The following is a 25,571-nucleotide window of genomic DNA, read 5'->3' on the forward strand; positions in this document are numbered from 1 at the left end:
AGCGCATCCTACTGAAGGTGTTCCGCGAACTCTCGCAACGCGTGATTGTTCTGCAGAAGCCGCTGCCTTGAACATGGCGCGACGCGAAAAACGAGGCCTTCCTCCTCGATCCATCTACCCCACCATGCCCAACGTGAGTGCACTGCAGTTCAGAGACTCGCTAGTCACTTAAAGCGCGCCTTCTCGTAGGAAATCTGCGTTCTGGCCCCCGAAATTGCTAAAGAAAACTACGTCCTTTCTGGTTCGGTAAGGAGCCTAGGATCTCTTTCGGATTCCTTCCACTCCAAGGCACTGGCTAACTCTATCTATTGGTCTGTAGGTGGTTCGCAACGATGTGACGGACGGTGAAGCGTAAGTAGATTTGTTGTGCCATTCAATGAAGTCAGCTAACAGCAAACCCGACCTTCAGAGGAGTTCCTTTGACAATGGACATTGGGGTCTTGGACATTTCGACTTGTCAGCCTTTACCCAATGCTATGGTAGAAATTTGGTCGAGTAAGTCACTTTTGTCGTTTACTTTAATCGCTGGAAGGCCATTTCACTTATCCCCTTCTTCTGCAGCCAACGCTCAAGGGGAATACAGTCCCACGGCTCTGAGAGGAGCCTACCCATCCGCCGCTAATGGGATTGCAGAAATTCAGACGATCTTCCCCGGGTTCAATTCTGACGGTGCCAACCATATGAACATCGCTGTGCACTCTGGTAACAGCATGAACTCCAGCACTTCACACAATGGTCGAGTCTTTTTCACTGACGGATGGACTAACATCATATCAATGTCTTCGCCTCCTTATCAAAACAATTCTAACATCCGCACACTCGATCTCGACGATCCAGTCTACGTAGAGGCCAATAGCAACGGATATACTGCCGTCGTCGAGTAAGCGACTTTCCCGTATAATTGCTCCTGCGCGTCTGACAAATTTTTCACGTAGCATCGAGGAGATTGAGGACGACTGGCCTGAAGGGATCGTCGGCTACATTAGTCAGTACTTATTTATCTTATGCACCCTGACAGACGATTCTGACCTTTACTCTAGCTGTTGGAATCAATCCTTCCCTGATCGTTGATTAAATGGTTGCGTAATGTACCAGTAGGATATCCATCGGCTTGACGAGCTGAATTTGTGTAATTAGCAAAACCAGATATATTTCTTGCTCTGGGACTCGGCCCCGAGTGTCCCCTCGAGACTCGAGTCTTGAAATCTAATCTGGAACTGCCGAACTTCCGAGTCGAGGCGCCGATCTTTTTAGTCACGTTGTTGACGTCAGCTAAAATGCCAATTACATTGACGTAAGAGGAGAAAAATCAGACCACAAATAATAAAAGCGCCTTTCATGGATTCTTATTAGTTGAGAAACAATCAGACCATCTTTCTTTCTTTCTTTCTTCCTACCTTTGTGGTATGATATATCACTGATAAAACACGATAAAAAGTCAATTTCATTCGTTCCTCGATCAGGATCGGCACCGTCTGTCAAGATTTCCAATCCGAATTTCCGGGATTATTTATGAGTCTCTAATTCTCGTTTTCTTGTTTTATTTCCGTCTCTCGCCCTTGAAATCAACAACTGGATGCTTTATGATGACAACCCACGAAAACAAACTTCAGCCGTTGCTGGTCACTATTTTGGCCAGTGCAATAAGCTCTGTTGGCTACGGAGTGGTCAGTTTCTTTGTTTAATCGTGATGTTTTTATCTAACCTCAAATTCATATCAGAGTGTCTTCGCCATTGGAATCACTTGGCTTCTCCCTTCTGTCAAGCCCGCGGCACCGATCCTAGTAATGCCTAAAAGCAAGCCCAGGCATCATCGGAGGCGTTCCGCGCCTCCAGTTTTGCAAACCGACCTTTCAAGACCACCCTTGCCATCTCTTATAAGCAATAACTCACAGCCTTCCACCGACAGCCCACGAACCCCTTTAACCCGACGTGTATACTTTGAGGATTCCGCGGCGCAGCAAACCCCTCCTAATCGCTCCTCGCGGAGATATACAGCGCCGCCAGAACAGTGGCATAAAAATATCGAGCCATCGCACGGGTCAATTGGCACAACAAGTAACGTTCCTCTGGATTCTTCACCTCGTTCATCTTCGTCGACTCTAGTTCACGAACCTTTGCCCCCAACACCACCATCACCTCCAAGTACTTCCGTCCACATTTTGGATGCCAATTCCAAGTCTGAATCTACAGAGTCAGATACTTCGAGACCTGGCTCCTCATCTTCATCTCGACCTTCGTTATCAATTTCCCCACGTTTCCCTACCAAAATCTGGAGTCGAAGACCGGCTGGTAGAAAGTCACTCGCCAATCATGCTACCGATTCCGGAGGCGAAGCCACTCGTAGGTTTCTTTCTTTGTGCCAATAGTTCGGTTTCTTACTTACCTTACTGTTTTCTCAGATTCAGATGAACCGTCTTGCTCCGCAAGGCCTTCCACTCCGGCTAGTAGACACAAGCGAAAGGCCGCGAGCCTCGGTTTCTCATGGCCAATATCCAAAAATAAGGCCTTACCTGATACTGCTACGACCCCTTCCTCATCCCCCAAGACACCCATTGATGTGCCCCCGAAGCAAGATTGTCCTTGTACGCCCTCCTCGATAACATCTTTCGTCCGTTCGTCCAAACAGCAACGGCAAGCCTCTACTCCTGTTCGGGCTCGCACACAGCCATATGCATACCCCTATTTCGCCTTACCTCCTACGGTAGCTGGAGGACAACCTACTACAGCCATGAGCTCAGCGGCTGTCTCTAACAACAACACATCGTTCGGGCCTGAAGGTGCTTCGAACGTCGGAGAGGCAGAGTCAACAACCACTGCACTTCGACGGCAACAGAACATTGTAGCCCAGGAATCGCTAGGAATTGGGCGAAGGAAAATATCGCAAAGGCGCGCTATGAGTGAAGGATCGGCATTGGCTTTATGAATTATTTTTTGGGTGTTGTGTGTACCTCCTTCTATCCATCCTGAGTTCAAGTTTGGTGACTGATTTATCTCCCATGTTTCCAGATGGCCATGATGAATCGCAACGAATAATTTATGAGTAAACATTGTATTTCTAACGCAATATCAGTATATATAATTTATGGGTCGCAGAGGAGTACACACACTGGGATAATCGTCTTATTAATCTAGAATTCACAAATCTCTAATTTCAATGAAATAAACTGCTGTGAACAGAATCGATGCTAACTGGATAACTGCATTCGGGTAGAACCTGAGTCCATGAAGGAACTGGAGCAAGGTGAAGGATATCACCTGTTTCGCATCACTTTGATTCCTGGACAACATGTTCACTGGTTTGGTTGGCTCATCTGTGGAGAATCCCTACTTGTCTTAACATCTCCTGCCATATAGATTGAACACCTCGGCACTGTGTCGCATATCGATGTTGATTCTGCAGGAGCGACGCTGATTATCTCTGATTCTGCCGCAATTCTTGATGATTGTCATATCGGCGACTCTATCGCGGTGAATGGATGCTGGTACGCTTTCTTCCTTGTGCTTATTAATGCCTTTAGTATTGAGACGACAACAGTCTTACAGCGACGGAATTTGACAAGGCAGAGAGGGGAGGTTGGTTCAAAGTTTGGCTTGCGAACGAGACGCTGGAGCGCAGTGATCTAGGTATGAACGAGTATTGATTGGGCACTTTGCAAATTGACTAATCAATGAGTAGGTGAACGAGTCGTAGGAGATCAGCTCAATCTTGAGCGCGCAATGGGTACCCATGCACGATTTGGTGGGCATTTCGTCCAGGTAAATTCACCTCAAATGATCTGCATAGTCATTTTGTTAAAAAGAACCAAGGGCCACGTTGACACTACTGCGACCATCGTTGAGCGCACTCCAGATGGTGATTCTATTCGACTCAAATTCCAACTCCCTGAACCAACACCTACACGACCATCTCTTCTGCGTTATCTTATATCCAAGGGTTTCGTGGCAATCGATGGCGCATCGCTGACCCTAACTGAAGTTAACGACTCGGACAGGACGTTTGGTGTGATGCTCATTCAACATACGCAGGAAAAGATCACTCTGGGGAAGAAACAGTTGGGTGCAAAGGTGAACATCGAGGTCGACATGGTGAGCAAATATCTTGAGAAGAGCGTTACTGCCGCTCTTGAGGGAGAAGGAGCAGAAGGAGGCTTGGGCATACGGACCATGGTCGAGAAAATCGTGGAAGAGGTCCTCGTCAAGAAAGGATTGGCAAAGTAGTTAAATAAATAAGTTCTGAAATACGATTTTAATTCACGGTTCATTCGTTGCACAACAATCTTGTCGATCCCGTGCTGCGCTCGCGTTCTGACGGCGCGCGATTTACGCATCTTTCCTTTCTTCATCGCCCTCTTGAGCCTTGTAACAATCCTATGTCTGTTATCCCGAGGCCATAATTCCGCATCGATGTGGTGGCGTTGAGACTAGATTTGTTCTAGACGCCCGAACGGAAGGCGCTAAATCTCGCTAAATTGGCGGAAAGCTGAAAGTCACCACAACTTGTTCTCTCCGCTACATATTACAACGACTTTGTCGTTTACAACTCTTATGGAGGCTCCAATCAAGAGAAAGGTGCACGGTTTCCCAATAGATGTTATTGAATGCCGCTCAGATTAGCTATATCGAAGGTCACCTCGAAGCTCTCGTATAATGACCGTCCCACAAACAGAGTTCCTTCTCCATATCGACCTCCTTCTCCCATGAAATCGACAGTCTCTCTATCCATGACACCCACGACAATGATACGTCCAAAGGCTAAAGTTAACAGCAGCGCTACACCAGCGAGTGCTCGTGCCAAAGTAACGAGACCGTTGAGTGCAGTCAGCCCGATTGGAACAAGACCTCCAGCGAGCGCCATTCCGCGACCAGCATCGCCTACGAAGAGCCATACGAAATATTCGCCAGCAGTCTCGCATAAACCAAGAATAGCACGTAATGATGCACGGCCCCACTCGTCGCATTCCACACCCGGTACTCCAACCTCCACTTATCTTTCCATTGAGTCGCCTGAATCGGAGAATAAGTCGAAATATGGCGGAAGTCTGTCCGTGCGGCAGACTTCACCACCTCTGGGTCTTGGCTTGTCAAATGGTACGTTGGGTGCAAACTCAATATTCTCTCCGCCATCGGACGAACAAGCCGATCCTCCATTGAAGATTAAATCCAAACTCTCGAGAGTAGCCTTGTCCGGCACAGAGTCGCTTTCACCTTCCCCGAGTCCACATCATTCGGGCTTTGCTCGCGTTCGTGCTCCATCAATATCTTCTAATCATTCTCTCGGTTCGAACACGACTAGCTCATCTACGAGACCGGAATATGCTCATTATCCCATAAATTCGGTTCCTGCCGCCGCTAATCTGCATCGCTATACACCTAATCGAACCGTAGAACTTTCGTCCTCTCCACACACATATCAGTCATTCTCTTCACCGTCTTTGCAGGACGATACAACACTTCACTATTCGCGGATAGTACCCAAAGTTGATCCTGCGAAGATTCCTCTGCCCACTCATTCCCCCCCTACTTCTGCTTTGTCATTTTCTTCACGATCGTCCGTTTCGCGATCGTCCGTTTCTCGTAGCGAGTCTACAAACAGTAGTACCTCTGTTTCAACCAATCATGTCAAGAGCCCGTCTATAGGATTTGACCTACGCTCCACCTTAGATTCTTTGGTACAGATCAGCGAATCTACCCCTGGTCCTAGAGACGACCTCTTATCTCCAATAGACGACGATGACATTGGGAGCGAAGATAGGAAGGCGAGGAATGAAGCAAAAGTGAATCGGAAGGTATGCTTCATTTTCATTCCTCAACTAACGTTGAATAGTCTGATCACTGACCTGCATTTCAGATCGCAGACCTTGAAATCACAAACCGCTCTTTGCTCGCTATCAACTCGACCTTGGAAGCCACGAAACATCGCCAGGCTAAAGAAATTCGAGAACTGCGTCGAAAGCTGCGCGAGTCCCGACTCATTCTTCCCCCGCATACCTATCGCGCAGTAACCTCGAATGATACAGAGACGTTGGCTTTACCAGAAGACGACGAAGAAGAAGACGAAGAAGAAGAAGAAGAAACCCACGGGAACGACCAAACCTACATGCGCATCCGGATACGATTGGATGAGATGATTCAATCTGCACAAAAAGCGCTTACGACGAAGTATACAGACTTTGCTGAAATGAAGGGCCCCACAAAGGTGCTTAGCGAACAGGAGGTGCGGGATTGGAGAGGAAGTGAAGATGTAGGAGATGTGTCACTAGTGTTGGAAGACGAAGATGAAAGGAATGAGGTTTTGTTGATGAGAGCCCCGTCTCGGAACGGGGAGATGGGAATTCAAGATAACGATTCTGATGGAACTACCTCTGAAGACGAAGTGGAAGCGATGACCATGCTGCGAGACTCACCGTCTCCTCCCCCAATCGTTGTAACATCCTCGACGTAATAAATATAGACGCTAACTATGTAAGTATTTTCACGGAGAACATTCGCAAGATTTACATAGACGTAATGAAACTAACGCTTTGCTACACGAACAAGGAGGTTTCCACGTTTGTCTATTACGAGCAAGGAGTTCGGTCAGTCCGAGTTACGCCTATTAGCGCCTGTAAGCGCCTATTCCGGTCAAGCGGGGCGGCCACCGTCATCTATCCAGGAACCATCAGCTGAGCCACTTATACTTTGAGTTTATGGCACGATTTTATTGCCTCAGCTTCTGAAATACATTCTCGTCCTCCTCTTTCCACAATGGCCAGTAAACAGGTTTGTTATGTTCCTTTGTAAAACCTTGCTCTGCTCTGATATCTATGCCTTCAGTTGGGCAAACTTCGCCAGGTGAGTCTTGTGCCATTTTCACTTTCAAATTCAAACCTGTCTAAACCTTCTTTCCCGACTTTGATTGACAGTGGGCAGGCGAAGTCATCTCTTCCAGAGAAAAGACCGTCATTTCTGAAGAATTCAAGGAGCTTGAGCAAGATGTTGAACTCCGTAGAGGTGGTGTTGAGCGGTACGTTGCCAAAGGTTCTTCGTCACAATTCGGACTATTCATATGTATATATTACAAGGCTGTTTTTGGCTTCCAAAGGATACCACCATTCGCTCACGAAGAAGAAAGACAACATAGCTCTTGATGATCCAGAGAAGCTTCTTCCACTGGATACATTAGGTATCGTCATGATTACACATGGAGAGGAATTTGGGGGTGATTCTGAGTTCGGTACACATAGAGGTTATTTTGCTATGTGATGCTCATATATTAACGACTCTGTCACAGGCGCGTGTCTCACAAAACTCGGACGTGCCCATTGCAAGATAGCCACTCTCCAAGAAACCTATGCCATTACATTTCACGATACTTTCATGGCCTCTATCGAAAAGTTTGGAGACGAAATCAAGGAGTTTGATCAGATGAAGAAGAAGCTAGAAAGTCGACGGTGTGTAACATTTGTTCATTTGAATTCGAAAGCAGCTCATGACTTGGATTTGGCTCAGATTGAGTTATGACGCTGCGATATCAAAGGTAGAGAAATTGAAGAACGGCAAGAAGGATAAGGAAAAAGAAAGGAAGGAAGCGGAGGAGGAATTGGAGAGTGCTCAAGCCCGATAGTATGTTGTTCTTGCTATGTTCCCGTCTCAAATTATTAATGATGTAACAGCGAAGAGACCGCAGAAGACTTGCGAGCGCAAATGCACTTGATCCAAGAGAACGAAATAGACCAGACGCGTGAAATGACTGCCTTCTTGGATCTCGAGTTGAACTACGTCGAACAATATCTAGAGGTGATGAAGGATGTGAAATCTGAGTGGTCCATCAGCAGGTATCTATACCAATGAGATTTTACATCTTACACAGGTTGATGAAATGAATATTCTAGTGCAACTCGTATGAACTCGATACGCAGGCCTAGCACAATTTCTCGTTCTACTTCCGTCAAAACAAAGTCTCCCAAAATACCTCCCGCCCCGCACAAACGGACCCCTTCTGTAAAGTCGCATGGCACGCAAGATGCAACTTCCTTAGACTTGACAGATGACGACGATGAAGAGGCCTCACGTACACTTGCGTCTCGGAGTCGACGGTCTTCCATGCACCGTGCTGATGGGACAACGGGCACGTCGATCTCCCGTCCGTCCTCGCGCGCGTCGAGGAAAAGGTCGGATAGCAGCGGTGCCCCAGGGGACACGGATAAGAATTCTCGTAAAATGAGTGTTGCTGGTTGGGCTTCGACTGCGATGGGCTCATTCTCAGGCCGGAGCAAGAAATCGAGAGACAAGGAACAGTTTTCTACATTAGATGACAGTAGTGGAGGTGCTTCGAGAGGGTCTTTAGATGACGTCGATTGGAATCCCGCGTCCGCTCCGATGTCATCCTCACTCAACAAATCGTCTTCCCTGGGCAAAAAGTCACTCTCCAACCTTCGGGGCACCAAGTCCAACAGTGGCAGCCCGCAGATCCCACCGCGCATTCTTAGACCCCCGTCATTACAAGGCAAAAAGGTGATGAGGGCTTTGTATGATTTTGATGGCGCCGCGGATGAGCTGTCGTTCAAGGTTGGAGATGAGATTGTCGTGATCAGTGAGGTATTGGACGGATGGTGGACGGGTGAGGTCCATGGGAAACAGGGCTTGTTCCCGACTCCGTATACAGAGGTGGTCCCTGCGAAGCCTCCGCTTCCTAACCGACCTGATCTTTCGGGAATGGGTGGAAAGAAATCCGCCAACGGATCCAAAGGTTTCGGGTCCAGGGAGTCGGTGTCTTCAGGGGATAATGTCTTGGACGAAGACAATATACTTGATGTACACCCCCTTTCGGCATCAAATAGCCCATTCTTTGGTGGCCTAGTGTCACCAACAGCCGCACATCAGAACAATGCGGACACGGAAAGTATTCTGAGTAGTCTCGTTTCCGAAGGTGAGGATGAAAGCGATTTCCTCGTCAGATCGAGACAAGCGACATCAGTAACTGCTGCACGTTCAATATTATCCTCTCTACCTTCACTATCCCACCGCTCGTCTTCAGACGTCTCTTCCTCAACCAGCACATCCTCTGGTGTCTACGGTGTCTATGGAAATGGTGGAATCACCAAGAAAGCCCCTCCGCCTCCTCCGCCGCCGAGACGGATGACGGCTGCACCGATCGCGACTCCCCCTATACCTTCCCGGAAATTTACCGGCAGTAACAGGTCGCAATCATTTGGTGCTGGATCGGGATCTGGGTCACAGTTCATTCCTACTCCTGGGTCGTCGGTAAGTAGCCATGGGTATGATACGTCGCCGTTTGAGAGTGCGACAGAGCTTCAGTCGTCTGCTGGTCAAGGTTCGGGATGTGGTCAGTTCAAGCAGAACCCGTTCAAGCCGAAGGGGATGTGCAGTAATTGCTTTGAGTACCATTGATGGACTCGCGATATACATTCTAAATTTCAGATTCACTAATTTTGGGACTTTTGATTTCATTAGACATTTACTGTGTAAATATTTGCATCTAACATGACGACAGAATAGCTAGGACTTGGGCCTTTTGTTTATGCGGTTGCGATCAAACGAGAAAGCACGATAAGGGGACAACGTGCTTGCTGGCAGGGTTCTGCCATGGTTAATGGCATGCGCCTTTGGGTCAAGCGGTCTGCGTAAGTTGAAGCGTGTTCAATAAAACCTCTAGTGTGAGTTGTGGTGATGTGATAATGGCGCAAGGATCTTTCGTTCCCGTTTGGTGGCGAGACGATTATCCGGTGATGCTGGAGCTTTCTACATATGATTACATTCTAATTCTAGAGCAGTCCGTAAATGTTGGAATTAGGAAAAGAAAGGAACGTGTGTGCATCTGGTTGACATCGTTACATTGCCGAATTTAGCAGTCTTCGAATGAATTTATGACCAAGTTATTTGAACTCCAAGTAAAAGGCACATAAGCACCGAGGAAAACAACGAATAGTGGAGTATCTATGTACACAGGACACAGAATACAGAATAATAACATGAGAATTTGAAATAAATCGACGGTCGATATGATGCATTGAATGATGTCAGTACACAGGTACAACAAATTGTGAAAAAAATTGAAGAAACAAGTTGCTGTCAATTGTCATCACTTTGTTTTCGACCACGATGGCGGGGTTGAATGTGCCGGAACTCGTGTGGACAGACCTGTCGACACCAGCGAGCACAGAAAGTAACGAATCTAACGACGCTTTCTTTACTCCTCCTCGGTTTAGCTCTCGGAGGTCGGCTCAGAAACTTCGTAAACTAGCTCACCCGCCGCCTTCTTTTCATGCATTCTCAGCCGCTCTCGCTGCGAAGCAAGCTGAATTATCCTTTATAGTAGATCAACCACCGTCCACAGAGAGCTCCAACTTTCCTTTTATCTTCTCAGAGCCAGCCGCGAGAAGAAGTGCCAGCTCGGATTATGAGAGAACCTTCAAATCCCAGTCGGACTCGGGCCATAGTTACGCTTATCCACGTTCTCTAGATTCTTCTTCTTCAAGACCACTTACTTCTCTATCTATGGCTGATTCACGGACGCCATTATTGCGTTCTCTCTCGTCCCTCGGCATGAGGAAATCGATGAATACCTCGGCTCCCACAAGAAAACTCACGAAACGCAAACCGTCTCAGGTCGATGGTAACCAGTTCAAGCCTTTACCTATACCAGAGCCGGAATCTCTACCAATGCTTCCTCCCACTCCACCGTCAAAGTCAGTAGAACAGTTCTCAGATACACCCAAGAGACGTCCGTCGATCACTTTTGCTTTTACTATTGCGCTAAAGCGACGATTGAGTATGCCCAAGGGCAAGGCAAAACAGGAGCAACAGATTGAGGAAACGGTATGCTTGAATCATTCTAGTCTTGGTCACAAACCTTAGATCCCTCGTTAGTTGAAAGCCCCTCACAAGACGCGTAGCACGTTCCATGTACGCTCTGTGACGACAACCCAATCCTTTATGCCTTGTTCTAGCACAAACCCCAAAGGAAAGAGCGCGGAAAAGCATTTACCGTTTCTACCTCCACCTACTCCGCCAGCGAAAGACTCAACATCATTCCTGTCACCTTCACGCGTTTCACTGCCATCCCCAGCATTGTCAGCCTCGACCACGTCATCAAAGCTGAAAAAAGAGAGGAAAGACAAGGTCAAGAGTAAGAAGAAGAAATTCTCAATCGGTGAAGATAATGATGATGATACCATCGAGGTTCCTGCAGTTCCACCACCACCATTTCCCCTCTCGCATGCTCATTATGTGTCCGATCCTCTTCCTCAATCTTCATCGACAACCGCAGTATATGACCTTAGCTTAGACCATGATCCACCGACGACCGTTATTCCAATTCCGAATGATAAAAAACTACCTTATCCTCCGCGGCCTCCACTCACCCGTCGACACGATGGGACCACTGAAACTGACGGTCATACATCAGAGAACACGATAGCTTCTAGCAGCCAACATGCTTCCAGCAGTAGCTCTATTGAAGCACGGACGCAACGTCGATGGACTCTTGCACTTGCAATGACCTCTGACGAATTGACTGACGAGGTGTTTGTGGAAAAAGTGGAACGCTTACGGCGGGACTCTGTACGTGTTCCTTTTGAACACGAAACAGCCGAAAGTAAAAGCAGGAGTGTGGAAGGTGTAGGCGGGTTCAGAGGTTGGGAGTTTGGTTACCTTGATCCTGACTCTGATGATGGTTCAGACGGGGAGGATGAAGGGTATGATGATGATGAAGGATTGTATGAGGGCACTTATGACAGAGCTGAGAGGTTAATGCCTGATTTGTCTCGATCTCGATCTGTCTCTGTGAATATTGGTCAGTGCATTCTTCCTGAGCTGAACTTGGAGAATGTCTTGAGCTTATATTTACTCAGGGCTTCCTCATTCGGTATCCTACGTATCTACCGAGATAAACCGTCCAAATCCAGATCTAGCAAAGGCTTGGTCCTCGGCATTGCATGCTATGCTCATCACACGAGATTTGCTGAGGACGGAAAAGAATTACTTGAATCAATTAAGGGTTTTACTCTCCAGCTCCCCTTGTGTGATGACTCCTGCTGCACAAGCTGTCGCGGAGACATCATTTCTGTGGGGTATCCCCGGCGACTCGTTGCTGTCCTCTTCAGGAGTAGCGTCAACAATTGGTATGTTGAATCTAGCCACAGTGGACTCTGAAAGGTCAACCTCTGCGGCCCTTCCATGGCCGAAATATCCTCCGCCTTCGCTCATGCACACGTATCTGCTCTCCCTAATTGCATTATCGCTTTCCCTCTTATCCGAGTGGGAAAAAGACCCGACTATAGCTGGTGCGGGTCGGGTGTTGGTCGAGAAGGAAGAAGAAATCGAGAGGGTGTTTGTGGGTTGGTGTGGTGTTGTTGGAGGGTGGTTTACTCACAATGACGACGGGTCTGGGAAGAAGGTAAAATTGCCTAGGGAAGAACCTGGATTGAAGAGGAGTAGGAAATTGAGCAAAACCAAAGTTTCGCCGTCGACGTTGTCGAGCTTATCATCGCTCACGTCCCAGCCTGTCTCGGCAGCTGTCTCTACTATATCCATGCTCCCCTCCCCTCCTTCGACAGCCGCATCATCATCACCTTCTACGGTCAACCGTCATTCCGTCGCTCGCAGCTCCACTATGAGTATCAAGATGGCGAAGTGGAGGAAGAGCATGCCGAACGTACCGGCATTAAGTGATCTCACCATCAATCCCGATGCCGCTCGTTCCAACGCGGCATCTGCTCCGTCTCCACCAAAATCCGCCGAGCCGCGGGTGAACGGCTTTGATCAGCAGCGGCAGCAAGAACTACCTCCTCTGCCGAGATCGGCGTACAAATCGAAGGAGTGCGCTAGTGTTCGTCGCGCGTCCACGTTCCTCAGCTTGAACAATCTTGAGAAAGATTATGAACAGCGTGGGAGGGGGAGAGAGAAAGAGAAATTCTTGTCGCCTTCTGAACGAGGGGAAGTTCCTCGCAGTCGAAGCCACGGGGTCCTTCCCCGGGTCAACTGGTCTGAGAAGGGCAAGAATTCGATTGGCTTTGGTACTGTCAAGCAGCCTGGCAATGGTCTGATTGACTCAAGAGGGCGCAGAATACACTCTGTTCGCGAGTTAGCCATTTTGCCGGTTCAGAGGGTGACTAGATATGCGTTGCTGTTCCGAGGTCGGTTTCTTTAATTTGCTCTCTTGATCGGGATGGTGTTGACGAGTTTCTTCATATGGTGATAATGATATATCTAGATCTTTTAAAATATACCCCAGCATCATCACCATCACGTCCGCTTCTGGAACAAGCTTCGGAGTCCGCAGCTCGTATCGCAGCCAAGTGCGACCGAGCACAAGGGAATGCAGAGTTCTTCTTTGGTGTCTCCGTTACTGATAATATCGGATGAAGGACAAATCATACCATATTATTCCTGGATCAATCTCGATGCCTTACATATATAGAGAGACGGTGCAATCTCCCTCTTTAATCATCAATCGCAACTATTTTTGCGTCTTCTTACTGCGGGATTTTCATAGCACTACATACGTTGTTTGTCTCTTATTCATCATTCATGTACGACCTGTGACAAGCACCTTGCTGAACGCTCGTTGTTCATTTTAGATCTATGATATATCTACTCACGCCGACATAATATCCAGATCTCATTATTTGTTCCATCATGCCCCGTCCTTTCTTGTTATCTGCCTCACTTAATCACTTGTCTACTTTCACGGCTGACCCATCCGAGGCGAGTATGAATTTCCTTCCTCTATACTCTCCATTCAATTGCTCCAATATAAACCTGGTAGATTTCTCGGCCTTTGGATCCTTAGCAGTGGATGCTGTAACATGCAGCTGGCCTAAATAAGACACTACGTCGCTTTCCATTATAAAATGAACCATGTCGCTTCTTCGATATGGCACTTCTCTCCACTCAGATACCGATGCGGTGAATCCTAATTCGGACGCTACGAGCTTCAAGCAGTGTTCTATTTGGTCTTGAATATCTTTTAAGGGCAAGGGTTCTCGACGACCTTGATCGAATGTTATCGTCACCAGCTCTTTGTTTAGGTCGCGCTTTGGAATGATTGCTGGATTTACGTTGGAGGGGGGTATGGATACAGCTGGCTTATCCTAAAAGACATGATAAGTAGGTATGCATTAAATCTCATTAAATATATTTTGAGCTTACACTGGAAAGAGGCATAGCAGCTGCAAAAGTCGCGCAAACGAGCCCGAAAACAAAGATTAATGAAAGCTTGCAGCTCAAGGAAGTCCTGGAATGATGGAAAAACATGCTGACTGTAAGATCTGAAAATAAGCCATTGATTAACGTAGACGAGAGCGAAAAAGACCCACACAGTAAGTGCGCGAGCGAGGCGATACTGATTGGAAGAAAACGAGTAGGATGAGGAAATCTGGATAGCCGGGCGTAGGGAAACCGTCGAGGGAGATGGAGCGTGTACTCGAGGGAGTCGATTTGTGCAAGGATAAGAGGTTGGGAGTTTCGGGAAGCACTCTGTTTTAGAATGAACTTGTCTTTGACCAGCAAAGAGAAGTTGTGGCTGACTAGCGGCGAGCGAAAACGGGGTGATGGAAAACCTGATAAGGACTATAGCCTTATATATGTCGAATCCTGGATACTTAGCATGCGCCAAGCGCAAAAAACGCTCGCTTTTTTTCTTTTAGCCGGGAAGCTAGTCGACACTTTGCTATTTCACCTTGCTCAACCCTGCTCAACCTTGCTCCTGATAAGTCAGCCAGGCGGTGCGAGCTCGGCTAGCGCCAGTTTGGCGCCTGTCTTTTCACATCCTAGCATTCGGCTGCAGTTGAGGTGGTTGGGCCCGGGGACCCCGCCTTAGGCGGAGCCGCGTATCTATCTATCTATCTATCTATCTATCTATCCTACAAGCTCTTACACCACGCTGCTGCAATTCCTCGCATAATTATCGCTATTTTGCCCACCCACGCGGGGTTGAAGCCCATTTAAACCTCCTCGCAAGCAAGATAGATAGATAGATACGTCTCACAAAGGAACAGCTGGGCCCAACCATCTAAGTCGCAAGTATTCTTGCCCAAGCAAGGTGCAGTCCGCAATAGTGGAGCCTATGTAATGGAGGAGAGTGGAGGCAAGGAAAGGACAGATCACCGACACGGTCCCCATTATGTTGGTTCTGGAATGTGAGATATAAATCAGCATTTTCATTGTGCTATGTACATACATAGGTATGCGTGATGAGCCCATGAAATAAAATAAAATAAAAAGGTACGCGTCGGCTACCGAAGAACATTTGCCTATGTAAAATTTCCTTATAAAGTTGTCTCTGTCCGTTCCGACGGCGGAGCAGGGTCACGTGATTGACTCATAGGGCAAAAGGGATCCGATGCAGCCCTTTTGATTTAAGACTCCGACTTCAACCCTCTCCAACCAGTCTCCAACCCTGTCCCACAACAGCCTAGAACAGCCTCCAGTTGTTGCGGCAACCAACCGACCCGATGTATTTTCTTCTCTCCTCGACGCGCTATGATGCATCCCTTCTGAAATTTGGATGGAACAATGATATCGATGGACCATCTCCGTTTTTCATCCTTCCATACCACTTCGACCGCCTTCAGGATGCAGCTGAGCAACATGGCTGGCAGGAGGCCAAACGTTTGTTATCCTATGCGAAGCTGAAGGGGAAATGTCGTAGCAAGGTTGAGGAGGAAGGCACGGGGCAGGCTGTCAAGGTTGGTATATCTGGTATATAAACATGTACCTGCTATATCAATGAATATCAGGTTCGGATAACACTTTCTGAGGCAGGAGAAATAGAAGTGACTGTTTCTGCTGTCCCTCCATTCCAGGCGAATCCTATGAGCCTTGTACACTTCAATCCAACATTAGATGTTTATCCCATGAATGATCCTGTCGTGTCTGTTTATCTCGACTCTATGAGCACGCCCTCGACCCTCTTCACCCGCACAAAAACAACACATCGAGTACCTTATGACGAAGCTCGAGCGCGCTCAAAGATATCATCGCCAACCTCGGAGGTCGTTTTATTCAACGACGATACTTCCATAACAGAGGCGTCCATATCAAATGTCTCTTTCTTTCGCGCAGGACGTTGGTTAACGCCCTCCGCATCCACGGGATGTCTTCCAGGTGTTGCTCGGAGGTGGCTGCTCAGCAATAAACTCGTGGATGAAGATCATGAAGAACAGTTGACCACGAATAGCATCTCAGAAGGGGATTGGGTATTGCTTTCAAATGGTGTTCAAGGATGTAGATTGGGAAAAATTACACTGATTCGATGACGTGTAGGGCTCAAGGTCCTTATCATAATTAACCACATAATTAACTCATATCCAGATCCCCGTCATCATCGAACATGACGTTGTCCATCTCTCCTAGAATATAATCCACCGTATAACTCTCCTGTAACAGTTTGTCCATTCTCGTCAGATGCCGTTCCGTATACGGTACGAGCGAGTCAATCAATTCCTTTAACGCATTCCCGCTCTTGATGTTCGCAGAAGAATCCGCCAACTCCCCACTCACTAGCGAAAGTTCGACTACTTCGTCTGTGAACGTTTTCATAACGTCTTCGGCCGTACGCAGTTTGAATATCGCAAACAGAACTCTCTGTGCTACCTCGCTGGTTTTCGCATTTGCATTCCAATCGCGTGTGTACCGTAACAAGCGAGTGAGATCAGACCCAGAAAGAGTTCGCAGGACCTCGTCGACAGCTGGATCGCCAGATAATGACAGGGATTCCGGATCGTGTGAGCCAATGTCTCGGAACAGCGAAAGAAGTCGTCCAGGCTGTTGCATGGCCAAAGCAAGCTGGATGGCTTTACGGTAGTCATTCAGGGACAGGTAGTTGTGGTAATCTTGCTCCCTGCAATGCAAGTTGAGAAAAGATGGAAGAACTAAAGATAGACGACACAGACTTCAGAACCATCTCTTCCCGTTCAAGTTCCTTCTCCTGCTCTTGTTCTTCAGTGCAATCTTCCCAGAACGTTACGACAGAGTCAGCTGCTCCGGATATAATGGTCTTTTCATCCGCGCTGATAGCAAGAGCCCAAACCTAAAGCCGTTTTCATCAATCAATGAGAATAGCATACTATATTCAAAAAAAAACAACACATTACCTTGTCTTCGTGATTATCCAACGTCGCCGTGCACTCTTCCTCTCGAACATTCCATATTTTTACTAGGCCATCGGAGGCCGAGCTCACCATTTGCATCCCAGCATTCAGAAACTCTACCCGAAGAACCGAATTGGTGTGTCCCTCGAATGTCTTCACACATGAGAAGTCATCTATATTCCACAACTTCACCGTCTTGTCTCCGCTTCCGGTAGCCAATACACGTTCTTCCTTCCCAAAACGCACAGTCCAGACCCCTCGTTTATGTCCCTTGCACACGCCGAGCAACGTTATGGTTCCAGAGACGGACTTTTGTGAGCTATTGTTGTAACTGATTGAATATATTTTGGCAGTGCGATCTTGGGAACCAGACACAAGTAAACGATCATTGGGGGCGACGTCAAGCGAATTGATATCTTTGTCGTGAGCCTTCAATGTCATTAAGCTTTTACATCGACTTGGATCACCGTCATGTGCCTGGGAGTAAAAATCGATTTCGGAGAGATCCCACATTTTTATTGTACGGTCCTGGCTTCCAGTAAACATGAAAGCAGGAGACGGAGTTCCGTTCCCGTCGACGGAAGCTTTGCGGGACATGGCTACGGCTCCTACGCTTTCGCCGTGCCCTTCACATATTGCGACACAGTGGTACCCCCAATCAGAATCTTCATCCGTGGAGAGATTGGGTGCCCATATTCTTGCAGAGCGGTCTTTACTTCCGCTGGCAAGCACTCGCCCGTCTGCACCATGATCGAGAGCCAAGACGATATCGGTGTGCCCTTCGAGTAATCGAGCATCAAGGGTTTTCGAAGAGTAGACCCTTATCAGAGATGAATTTGTTGCCAGTGCAAGATGCGTGTCGCGAAGACCTTGAGATGACGAAGCTAGAGCGGGGGATAGGAAAGTGACATCGACGATTTCATCATTGAAACCGATTAATTGGCGGGAAAGTTGACGAGTGGAAAGGGAATGGAAGAGGATGTTCTGATCTGCATGAACCGATACTACGGTTGATGTCTGTGGAAGATAGCTTTGATAGAGAATCAGCAACCAAGAATGAGCACTGGTTCCGAATGCCTTACATTCCTTGTACAATCTGTCGTTGCTCTTCGGAATCATCTGATATTCTTGTTTGTTCATCACCAAGACTGAAAAGAGTAGTACCCTCTTTCGCTTCCCAAATTTTGATTAACCCTGATTCTCCTCCGGTGAAAAATCTCAAGTCATTTAAACCTACGGCGGACGAAGACGATTCCTCATCTGAGAGTAACAACCCCAATGCTTCGACGCGCTCAAGAATGGGAAGGGTTTTGACCAACTTGGGAACGGAAGCTTTATTTTTTCCTTTTTTACTCGACTCTGTTGTGCTTGCGCTAGAAAGAGGAGATAGATCCCATACGAGAACCACAGAATCTCGTCCTCCGCTGACCAACCAACGGCCGTCAGACGAAACGTCCAAGCCTCGAGGGACTGAAGAATGTCCTTCTAAAACAGAAATAGGCTTGAGCCCCCCAATTCTGTTCTGGCTGAGCTCGAATATCCTGATGCGAGTATCGACTGAAGCGGTTACCAACTGCATCGAGTTTTGCTGTCTCAATGAATCCGAATGTTGAGGATAGTTGAATTTGAGAGCACTGACGACACCGCCGTGGCCCTTGAAGACATGAGTGATGAACCCACGTAAGATATCCCAGACCTTCACCACGCCGTCTGCTGAGCCTGAGGCAAGATATGTAGAAGTTGGGTCGGATTCGCAAACGTGAATTGGAGCATCGTGTGCACGGGCAACAACGCGGACGGGCGATATCGAATGAGAAGATGGTTTGATAGATTTTGGGAGTTCGAATATGCGAAGTGAAAGGGAGGAAGTAAAGACTAACAGATGGCTTGATGATGGTGTTATACAGAGAGAACTAATGGCTTGGGTGTCCTAGAAGATATGAGGCGAAGAGAAACGCCAGCTGATAGAGACTCACACCCAAAAACCGACATATTTCAGCGCCGGAAGTCACATCTGTTAGCAAAATTTCTTCCCCGACACAAGTCACAATTTTCTGCCCATCCGAAGTCACCGCAACAGGCCCAGACGTATAAAGAGGAGAGATTTTACGCGCATTCTTGAATCTAATGCCTGATTTAGCATCTGTTTAATTTAGGGTAAGGGAATAACCAAGAACATACGTGGTTCGCAATTTAGGACGACTAGTTGGTACCGCCATAAAAATTTCAAGGCAAGCGCGCCTATTTTTCTCCATTTTAATTTTTCACACCGTAACACTTGACTGATTGATTTCTGAGCAAACTCCGACATGTCCGGCTTCTGAAAACTGTCGAATCTGAGCAATCTGGATTCATAATTGTGGGCCCGTTGTGGGCGCATCGTGTATCATTCATGTTGCGATAATGCAGTGTATACAATTCCGATCCAAGTGTAGTATGTAAATAGCTGTAAAGTGTGTGTGTGTGGAGAACAGATCCAGATTCCAGAAACAAAAAATCAAGTCGGTGAAGTATCTTTGTTGGCCCAGCGCTTTTCCATCAACCACAACGCCTCTTCAGCATCCCGTCGCAGTCTCATCTCATCGTCTGCCAATTTCTCTGCCTCTACTCGCTTAGTAGTCTCCTTTTCTAGTAAAGCCTCCACAGATCTTAGAGCAGATTGTGCTCTTGAAGCTTCAGTGTGTGCCTGGGCCAGTTGATCAGAAAGTCGTATGGATAGTTGAACAGCATCAGAAGCTTGTCGTCGAAGCTCAGCTGATTCAGACTCTAGTCTTTCAATTGTTTTGCTGTTCGATTCGTCCAGAGGGGGTAAAGGTGACTGAGATGAAGGGACGTTGGTTGGGTAGTTTGTTAAACCTATGAGGGAAGACCGGCGGTCAAAGGGATGTAAAAGGTCCTCGTCACTCTCATCATACATTTCCTCATCACGAGGCGTCTTAGCTCCTTCGTCACAGGCCATCAGCTCATCCTGTCCTTCCATATCCTCACATTTGACCGGTGAAAGAGACAATTCTTTGCGAGGTCGACCGCGACGGCTCACCGGGGCTGGTGCAGGTGCTTCCACCACAGGGTTAGAACTTGCATTTGAACTGGATCCGCTTGCAATTGCTGCGTCTACCTTAGGCACGGCCTTGTTTCCCCTGCCACGCTTACGGGGACGCTTAGTCCCTGGCGGAGCAGACAAATTCACAGTCCAATACGATCCAAAACCAGGATCAGTAGCAGGTCGCGGCTGCCTTTCGAAAAGACGATTTAGAGAGAGATGATGTCGCACAGATTGCTTTGGGAACTAGTTAAGGGCTAAAGAGTACACGGCCTCAGACCTACACATACCTTCCATGTGGGACCGGATGTTCTATAATAGTGATATTTCCCTTCCATTGCCGCGTATATTTCCCGAATGGTTAGCCGTTTTCGTGGACTCCCTAAGATCGCACATCGCAAGATTACAGGAAGTGTATGTTGTGGTCTTCCATCCGTATCCGGTAGACAATCAAGGGAATCCGGGCAATTGGGATGAGGTTCATGATCCACGCGTTCTGGTACTTCTTCGTGGTGATAATCTATGGCGGTATTGTCGCTGATGTTTGATTCGGGTGAAGATGGTCTTTCATTTTCGGGGGTGACATTGTGGTTCAGGAGAAGCCTTTGAACAGCTTTGATTAACGTACCACCCACTAAACAGAGAGTAATAAACAAGACGCACTTGACAGTTTTCTTTCTTACTTCGATAGGATTTAGCAGGTCACGTAGACTGGCCATGGAGTGGAAAGAGTGGAACAACGGCGAAAAGCAGGCGGTAAGTGGATTGTTGTAGGACCAAGAGGTGCTTATATAGTCTTCCAAATTCTCACACATGCTTTCGTTGTTCTCCATTCGCATCTTACCTTGATCTTACCAAACGTTTTCCATATTGGTCAAGATCGTTGATGAGATTGGCGCGGTTCTTTTTGTATCTTTTTGTGTGCTTATTCGTGTACATATCTGTCTACAAAAGGCAACAGAACCACAAAGTACAACAATCATGGATACATGCATGAGAATGCTACAAGTCTATGTATTCATATTAATTCAAGGACCATACTGACTGTAATTATAAGGATAGTTATACTCCGGTACCGCGTTCGAAACATTCATCATGTTACCGTCTGGCATCCACCCAACAGCAGGACCACCGTAAGTATTCAGATTACTATTGGATCTGGCTTGAGTGTTTATGTTAGACGAGACTTGAGGATAAGATAAGTTTTGTCGAGCGATTTGCGACGTGGGCGTTGATATCTGCTCCGCGACTTGACCTTGTCCAGAGGTGGGTGCTGGCCAGAATTCATACCCTGGAAAGAAAGACGTGGATGGTTCTACTCCAGGAACAAGGCCCAGCATTTGGGCCATTAAACGTTGGCTGAGATCCTGGACGCCTGTTTCTTCTGGAGGGCGCACTTTTTGTGCCAGAGGCCGTACTTGTTGTCCCCCTTCGTTAGTTAAGCGGAATGCTTCACGATGAGCATGATCACCGTTATTTTCTTGGCCGAAAGCATCGTCGACGTCTCGTTTTGCTCGGCCTACGGTTTCACAAATATCGATCCCAAGCTTGACACCTGTTTAGTTCAATTATTTAGGGTGGAGTTGAGCTGAATTGTTATCAGAACACACTTCCAACAGCCCCGCTGAGTAAATCTTTTGCGCGTGCGGCGCTAGGCCAAAGGACCTGTGCAAATTCAGACCAATATCGTCGGCTCGATGATTTTATAGTTCACCTCCATCTCTTGCAATGCTTCTAAGCACTGCCGTAGTCCCTTCGATGCTTGAATGTTTCTTGGCCGAAGTGTCACTGTACATGTTTGTGAGATTTTGCAGAATGTCCCTGTATTATGAATAGCATACATGTCAACAGGTGCATGATCCTGTGACGATAGATCATGATTGTAAGATGCTATACAACGGATGCAATACTATGAGACTCACCCAGTGCTGAGCATATAAGATGTCAAAAAGGGAGACGTCCTTCTTAATGTGAATTTTTCTCGCCAGGCGGTCACTTTAGGCGTAGAGATAATGATATCAGCTTTAACCTTTCGAGGGTGGACGTATTTAGAACGAACCGATGGCGCTGAGATGGGTGGCAGCCCCTTGGGCAAGATCAAACGCCTTCAACCCTAACGTGGATCTCCGCGAAGAAAAATCGATTCTGAAAAAGGTAAGAATCCAGGCAAAACCGAGCAAAGGAAAAAACATACTCAGTCCAATTTGGAATGCTAATGGGGTTAGTTAGACTTGTTGCCTTGAGAAAAGCCGCGGAAGTACTCACAATGCGCGATTGAGTAATAAGACAGCACCCCAATACCGGATGTGTAGAAAGATAACATGAGGGGGTGGAATATTGCGTTTGCTAGCCACATCGTAACGAAGATAATCTGGCAAAGCTAGATACCACTGATCAAGCTCTGATTCGAATGTTTGCAGCAACGTCCGTCGTGGGATGGTATCGATGACCGTTATGGGGTACAATTTTTGTATAATTCTACCCAGAATGGTGACTTTCAAGAACAGATGAAAATATGAGATCTCAAAGCCATGGTGAGAAAACGGGCTTACTGAGATCTCCCGTGACACGCTGACATGCAATAGTATGACATGGGGTAGGAGAGAAAGGGATCTCCATCGTATCAGAAGCCAACGGCTGCCAAAGCTCTTGATCGTCCTGAAAAATGGTTGTTTAAGCCAGTTTACTCGCAACGTGAACAGCATTTGGTTTTTCTCCCACCTCCTCAATTTCCGGTAGAGGAACGTCGAAATCTTCATCTCTGATGATAATTGGCCGTCCTGATGATGGTGTAAGATCATGCTCCTTCCCAAAAAGGTCTGACTCACCCATATACACGGACCCATACCTTCATGCGTTAAAAACATGAGGACTGAGACGAAATGAATGGAGGGGTACTCACCTGTCAGCCAAACAGCAAGCCCACCAAATCAGTTTTCTCGACTGCCTTTCATCTACGGAAAACAAGTTGTGGCCGTGATGTTTCCAACTGTCGGAATTCCGATGCAAACCCAGATCAACGGCCTATAGTAACATTCAGTCTTACAACGGGAGGAACCTCACCCCGACTTACCATCCGAATAGCCATCCCTTATGTATTGATGAGATGTTGCAACAAGAGTCACAGAAACGAACCAAACATACCAATATATATCCATCCCTGTTCCATGCCTCCAATGCCAAACTCGCGATAACCAAGAAGTAATAGCGATTGCACTGTTGAGGGTCTAGACCGATCAAATATTTTCGCTACATTTGATGTACTTCAGCAATGAACCGGATGATTGGGCAGCTTTAGCGCACTCAAAATAGTTCTGGCTCTTTCTAGGTAGTCACAACCTGCTTCCCACATTTGACCAGTAGGAGATTTGGGTGCTTCATCGTCGCAGAATCGTGCAGCAATGGAAAATATGGATAGTAAAAGCAAGTTTGTAACTTTTTGCGCGGTTTCGGGCTTAGGTGATGACACCGAGGAGGGACTGTTTTCTCGCGTCCGTCTAGGCTCAATGAGTATGCTGTAAGAAGAGCTTGACATTCCCTTACCCTTCTTTCCTAAAAAAAGTTGCTCAGTTGCTCAGGTGTAGCTAAAAACAACCCCGTACCTTGCTTTATATTCTGATAGAAACCGATTTTTGTGGATGACTGGGAACACGGGATGTATGTACGTGAAATACAGGTCAATTAGGTGGTCTTGAATATGTATCGGAGGGAGTTCGACTACGATGTCATCTTCTTGCACAGTAAGGGCGGCAAAATCCTTGGAGGGTGGCCACACACGAGCCATAGGCATTTTCCTATCCCAATTAGCAAGCGCACGAGGCGATAGAAAGGTTGTATAATACCATAAACCGCCTTCCACTCGGTCATCTGTTCGATTATTTTTGCTGAGGAACTGCAATCCACTGGCTTTGCCATGATATCGAATCTACAGTACGGAATTTATAGGATCATCAGCCTACGGAATGTAAAGTTGGGACCAACCTCTTGGTTTTCTGTGACTGATAGCTCTCCCATCCCCTCAGTTATTCCATCACTTTCTTCGTTATCTGACGGGTGTAATGAGTTCGTGAACGCATCATGACGAACGTCTCACACACCTGATAAAGCTTCGAGGGTATACATATCGTTCCAATCAGGATGTCCTTGAGAATCAGTCGGAGTTGAATCGAGTCGACGCCTCTGAGCGGCAGGTCCATCTGGTGAGGACGCAGAAGTGACACTGTACGTTGAAGAGGAAGATCCCGAGGAGCAGAGGCGAACGGCAAGATTATCCTGCCATTCTTGGGTCGGGACAACGGACAACCCCCGGTCTGATATATGCGATAAATGGACTGAACGGATCAAATTGATTCGGGACATAATTACCTTGTGTGAGCGAAACCTTTTCCCTCGATACGCGCGATTGTCTTCTCGATCGCGAGTGGTCACGACCTGGAGCAGCGCCTCCGTTACTCCGTAAAACGGAGGCAAAGAAGTCCTCTTTAGTTGCGCCTTGCGGTTGGAAACGTTTCCCTGAGGGCCCCTGTATCTAAATCAGCTTGGGATAGGAAAGAATAGACAGGGGGTAACACACATATGGTCCCATATCGACTCTATTCAGAATTTCGCATGCGAGTTCATCTTGACGAAGATCGGCGACGAGGCCCTGTACGCGAGGATCTGTGCATTGTAGGATTACGCCTAGGAGTGATTCGACCTGGTGCCATCTTTGTTCAATTGCATGAATATAACCTTTTGGAGGTCCTCTCTTGTAGCTTGGGCCTGAATATCGGTAAGCACTTTCATATCCAAGCAGTCACAACATCCTTGTACCTAGAAATGTACATGCTTGACGACAGTTAGGGATCACATTCAAAATAGGACCACTGGCACTCACTGGTCCCAGCCAAAACACAACTTTTACAAGGAACTCCCTCTCCAGCAACTCTTTCGCATTTACTTTTGGTTTTCCTGCATGAAAAGTAAGAAGAAATAAAATTTACTTTGACAGACCATTCAACAAAGGAGTTAGTTATATACTAACCTGCATTGGTCGCATGCTGAGCTCGGTTTAAGATTACGATGCATTTTAGAAGAGATATTGACATACCTCTGCTACTACGCTTTCTAGACGCTGAAAGGGATTCAGGAGCATCACCATCTTCAGAAGGGTCAGAATCGTGCCAGTCCATTGTGGAGCAGAAAGTAAGCTCAGGGAATCAGAAAAGCAAACTCAGGGAAGAAGATAAAGAGTCAATGGAAGAAAAACTATTTAAAAGTGAACTCTGCATGACGAAATTCATAACATCTTAGAGAAGCACGTGGATTATTACTCTTAGCGCGCTAAGCGGATAAGCTCGGATGTAAATCCCGGATTCCCGACAATCGACGCGACTGAGTCGGACTGACCGTCCGGTACCGGTTGCTGGACGTGCTCGATACTTCAGCTGGAA

General features: G+C 47.1%; 10 protein-coding genes across 10 annotated transcripts; 7 read left to right on the top strand and 3 right to left on the bottom strand.

Annotated features, from left to right (window-relative positions):
• Positions 1 to 73: 73 nt before the first annotated feature.
• C8R40DRAFT_1064786 (Intradiol ring-cleavage dioxygenase) lies at positions 74 to 1,075 on the top strand (the record flags this gene model as incomplete). Its single annotated transcript, XM_046225585.1, has 7 exons — positions 74 to 133; positions 190 to 246; positions 320 to 351; positions 410 to 495; positions 562 to 880; positions 936 to 985; positions 1,041 to 1,075. The coding sequence occupies 7 exons, from the start codon at positions 74 to 76 to the stop codon at positions 1,073 to 1,075; spliced, it is 639 nt and encodes a 212-aa protein (XP_046092111.1).
• Positions 1,076 to 1,333: 258 nt separating this feature from the next.
• Positions 1,334 to 3,264, top strand: C8R40DRAFT_1076166 (uncharacterized protein). Its single transcript, XM_046226911.1, has 6 exons — positions 1,334 to 1,666; positions 1,721 to 2,343; positions 2,403 to 2,894; positions 2,952 to 3,058; positions 3,109 to 3,131; positions 3,194 to 3,264. Exons 1-4 carry the CDS (start codon positions 1,584 to 1,586, stop codon positions 2,987 to 2,989), a joined length of 1,236 nt encoding a protein of 411 aa, XP_046092112.1. The 5' UTR covers positions 1,334 to 1,583; the 3' UTR covers positions 2,990 to 3,058; positions 3,109 to 3,131; positions 3,194 to 3,264.
• C8R40DRAFT_1076168 (uncharacterized protein) lies at positions 3,265 to 4,480 on the top strand. The gene is made up of 5 exons (XM_046226912.1): positions 3,265 to 3,304; positions 3,358 to 3,485; positions 3,539 to 3,627; positions 3,680 to 3,759; positions 3,811 to 4,480. Exons 1-5 carry the CDS (start codon positions 3,290 to 3,292, stop codon positions 4,219 to 4,221), a joined length of 723 nt encoding a protein of 240 aa, XP_046092113.1. The 5' UTR covers positions 3,265 to 3,289; the 3' UTR covers positions 4,222 to 4,480.
• A 1-nt stretch (position 4,481) lies between these two features.
• C8R40DRAFT_1076169 (uncharacterized protein) lies at positions 4,482 to 6,544 on the top strand. Its single transcript, XM_046226913.1, has 2 exons — positions 4,482 to 5,789; positions 5,852 to 6,544. The coding sequence occupies exons 1-2, from the start codon at positions 4,602 to 4,604 to the stop codon at positions 6,443 to 6,445; spliced, it is 1,782 nt and encodes a 593-aa protein (XP_046092114.1). The 5' UTR covers positions 4,482 to 4,601; the 3' UTR covers positions 6,446 to 6,544.
• Positions 6,545 to 6,551: 7 nt separating this feature from the next.
• On the top strand, positions 6,552 to 9,854 carry C8R40DRAFT_1076172 (uncharacterized protein). The gene is made up of 8 exons (XM_046226914.1): positions 6,552 to 6,762; positions 6,817 to 6,834; positions 6,906 to 7,006; positions 7,065 to 7,216; positions 7,274 to 7,433; positions 7,492 to 7,605; positions 7,656 to 7,817; positions 7,875 to 9,854. Exons 1-8 carry the CDS (start codon positions 6,748 to 6,750, stop codon positions 9,391 to 9,393), a joined length of 2,241 nt encoding a protein of 746 aa, XP_046092115.1. The 5' UTR covers positions 6,552 to 6,747; the 3' UTR covers positions 9,394 to 9,854.
• A 250-nt stretch (positions 9,855 to 10,104) lies between these two features.
• On the top strand, positions 10,105 to 13,368 carry C8R40DRAFT_1164443 (uncharacterized protein; the record flags this gene model as incomplete). Its single annotated transcript, XM_046230501.1, has 4 exons — positions 10,105 to 10,821; positions 10,873 to 11,797; positions 11,856 to 13,139; positions 13,217 to 13,368. 4 exons carry the CDS (start codon positions 10,105 to 10,107, stop codon positions 13,366 to 13,368), a joined length of 3,078 nt encoding a protein of 1,025 aa, XP_046092116.1.
• Positions 13,369 to 15,458: 2,090 nt separating this feature from the next.
• C8R40DRAFT_1164445 (aminotransferase) lies at positions 15,459 to 16,262 on the top strand (the record flags this gene model as incomplete). Its single annotated transcript, XM_046230502.1, has 2 exons — positions 15,459 to 15,692; positions 15,744 to 16,262. The coding sequence occupies 2 exons, from the start codon at positions 15,459 to 15,461 to the stop codon at positions 16,260 to 16,262; spliced, it is 753 nt and encodes a 250-aa protein (XP_046092117.1).
• A 40-nt stretch (positions 16,263 to 16,302) lies between these two features.
• C8R40DRAFT_1031817 (U3 small nucleolar RNA-associated protein) lies at positions 16,303 to 19,315 on the bottom strand (the record flags this gene model as incomplete). Its single annotated transcript, XM_046223200.1, has 6 exons — positions 16,303 to 16,846; positions 16,899 to 17,035; positions 17,100 to 18,126; positions 18,179 to 19,026; positions 19,073 to 19,220; positions 19,278 to 19,315. 6 exons carry the CDS (start codon positions 19,313 to 19,315, stop codon positions 16,303 to 16,305), a joined length of 2,742 nt encoding a protein of 913 aa, XP_046092118.1.
• A 278-nt stretch (positions 19,316 to 19,593) lies between these two features.
• On the bottom strand, positions 19,594 to 20,858 carry C8R40DRAFT_1157540 (uncharacterized protein; the record flags this gene model as incomplete). Its single annotated transcript, XM_046229634.1, has 3 exons — positions 19,594 to 20,376; positions 20,430 to 20,703; positions 20,803 to 20,858. 3 exons carry the CDS (start codon positions 20,856 to 20,858, stop codon positions 19,594 to 19,596), a joined length of 1,113 nt encoding a protein of 370 aa, XP_046092119.1.
• A 309-nt stretch (positions 20,859 to 21,167) lies between these two features.
• On the bottom strand, positions 21,168 to 25,310 carry C8R40DRAFT_1032587 (fungal-specific transcription factor domain-containing protein; the record flags this gene model as incomplete). The annotated part of the gene is made up of 22 exons (XM_046223273.1): positions 21,168 to 21,694; positions 21,750 to 21,804; positions 21,854 to 21,927; positions 21,981 to 22,000; positions 22,062 to 22,134; positions 22,199 to 22,284; positions 22,405 to 22,661; positions 22,684 to 22,797; positions 22,861 to 22,919; positions 22,968 to 22,987; positions 23,042 to 23,163; positions 23,213 to 23,229; positions 23,284 to 23,388; positions 23,443 to 23,641; positions 23,735 to 24,064; positions 24,121 to 24,185; positions 24,237 to 24,449; positions 24,505 to 24,661; positions 24,713 to 24,917; positions 25,012 to 25,089; positions 25,163 to 25,178; positions 25,229 to 25,310. The coding sequence occupies 22 exons, from the start codon at positions 25,308 to 25,310 to the stop codon at positions 21,168 to 21,170; spliced, it is 2,874 nt and encodes a 957-aa protein (XP_046092120.1).
• Positions 25,311 to 25,571: the final 261 nt, after the last annotated feature.

Source organism: Lentinula edodes (assembly GCF_021015755.1).
Source record: "Lentinula edodes strain Le(Bin) 0899 ss11 chromosome Unknown C8R40scaffold_1, whole genome shotgun sequence".
NCBI classification, from domain to species: domain Eukaryota; kingdom Fungi; phylum Basidiomycota; class Agaricomycetes; order Agaricales; family Omphalotaceae; genus Lentinula; species Lentinula edodes.

Excerpts from the sequence above, each read along its gene's own strand:
- C8R40DRAFT_1076166 (XM_046226911.1), top strand. The coding sequence starts at position 1,584 with ATGATGACAACCCACGAAAACAAACTTCAGCCGTTGCTGGTCACTATT. Across the intron at positions 2,344-2,402 it reads TTCCGGAGGCGAAGCCACTC|ATTCAGATGAACCGTCTTGC; the intron begins GTAGGTTTCTTT and ends CTGTTTTCTCAG. Across the intron at positions 2,895-2,951 it reads GAAAATATCGCAAAGGCGCG|CTCCTTCTATCCATCCTGAG; the intron begins CTATGAGTGAAG and ends TGTTGTGTGTAC.
- C8R40DRAFT_1076168 (XM_046226912.1), top strand. Across the intron at positions 3,486-3,538 it reads ATCGCGGTGAATGGATGCTG|TCTTACAGCGACGGAATTTG; the intron begins GTACGCTTTCTT and ends AGACGACAACAG. Across the intron at positions 3,628-3,679 it reads GCTGGAGCGCAGTGATCTAG|GTGAACGAGTCGTAGGAGAT; the intron begins GTATGAACGAGT and ends ATCAATGAGTAG.
- C8R40DRAFT_1076169 (XM_046226913.1), top strand. The coding sequence starts at position 4,602 with ATGCCGCTCAGATTAGCTATATCGAAGGTCACCTCGAAGCTCTCGTAT. Across the intron at positions 5,790-5,851 it reads AAGCAAAAGTGAATCGGAAG|ATCGCAGACCTTGAAATCAC; the intron begins GTATGCTTCATT and ends CCTGCATTTCAG.
- C8R40DRAFT_1076172 (XM_046226914.1), top strand. Across the intron at positions 7,007-7,064 it reads CGTAGAGGTGGTGTTGAGCG|GCTGTTTTTGGCTTCCAAAG; the intron begins GTACGTTGCCAA and ends ATATATTACAAG. Across the intron at positions 7,434-7,491 it reads AAGAAGCTAGAAAGTCGACG|ATTGAGTTATGACGCTGCGA; the intron begins GTGTGTAACATT and ends GATTTGGCTCAG.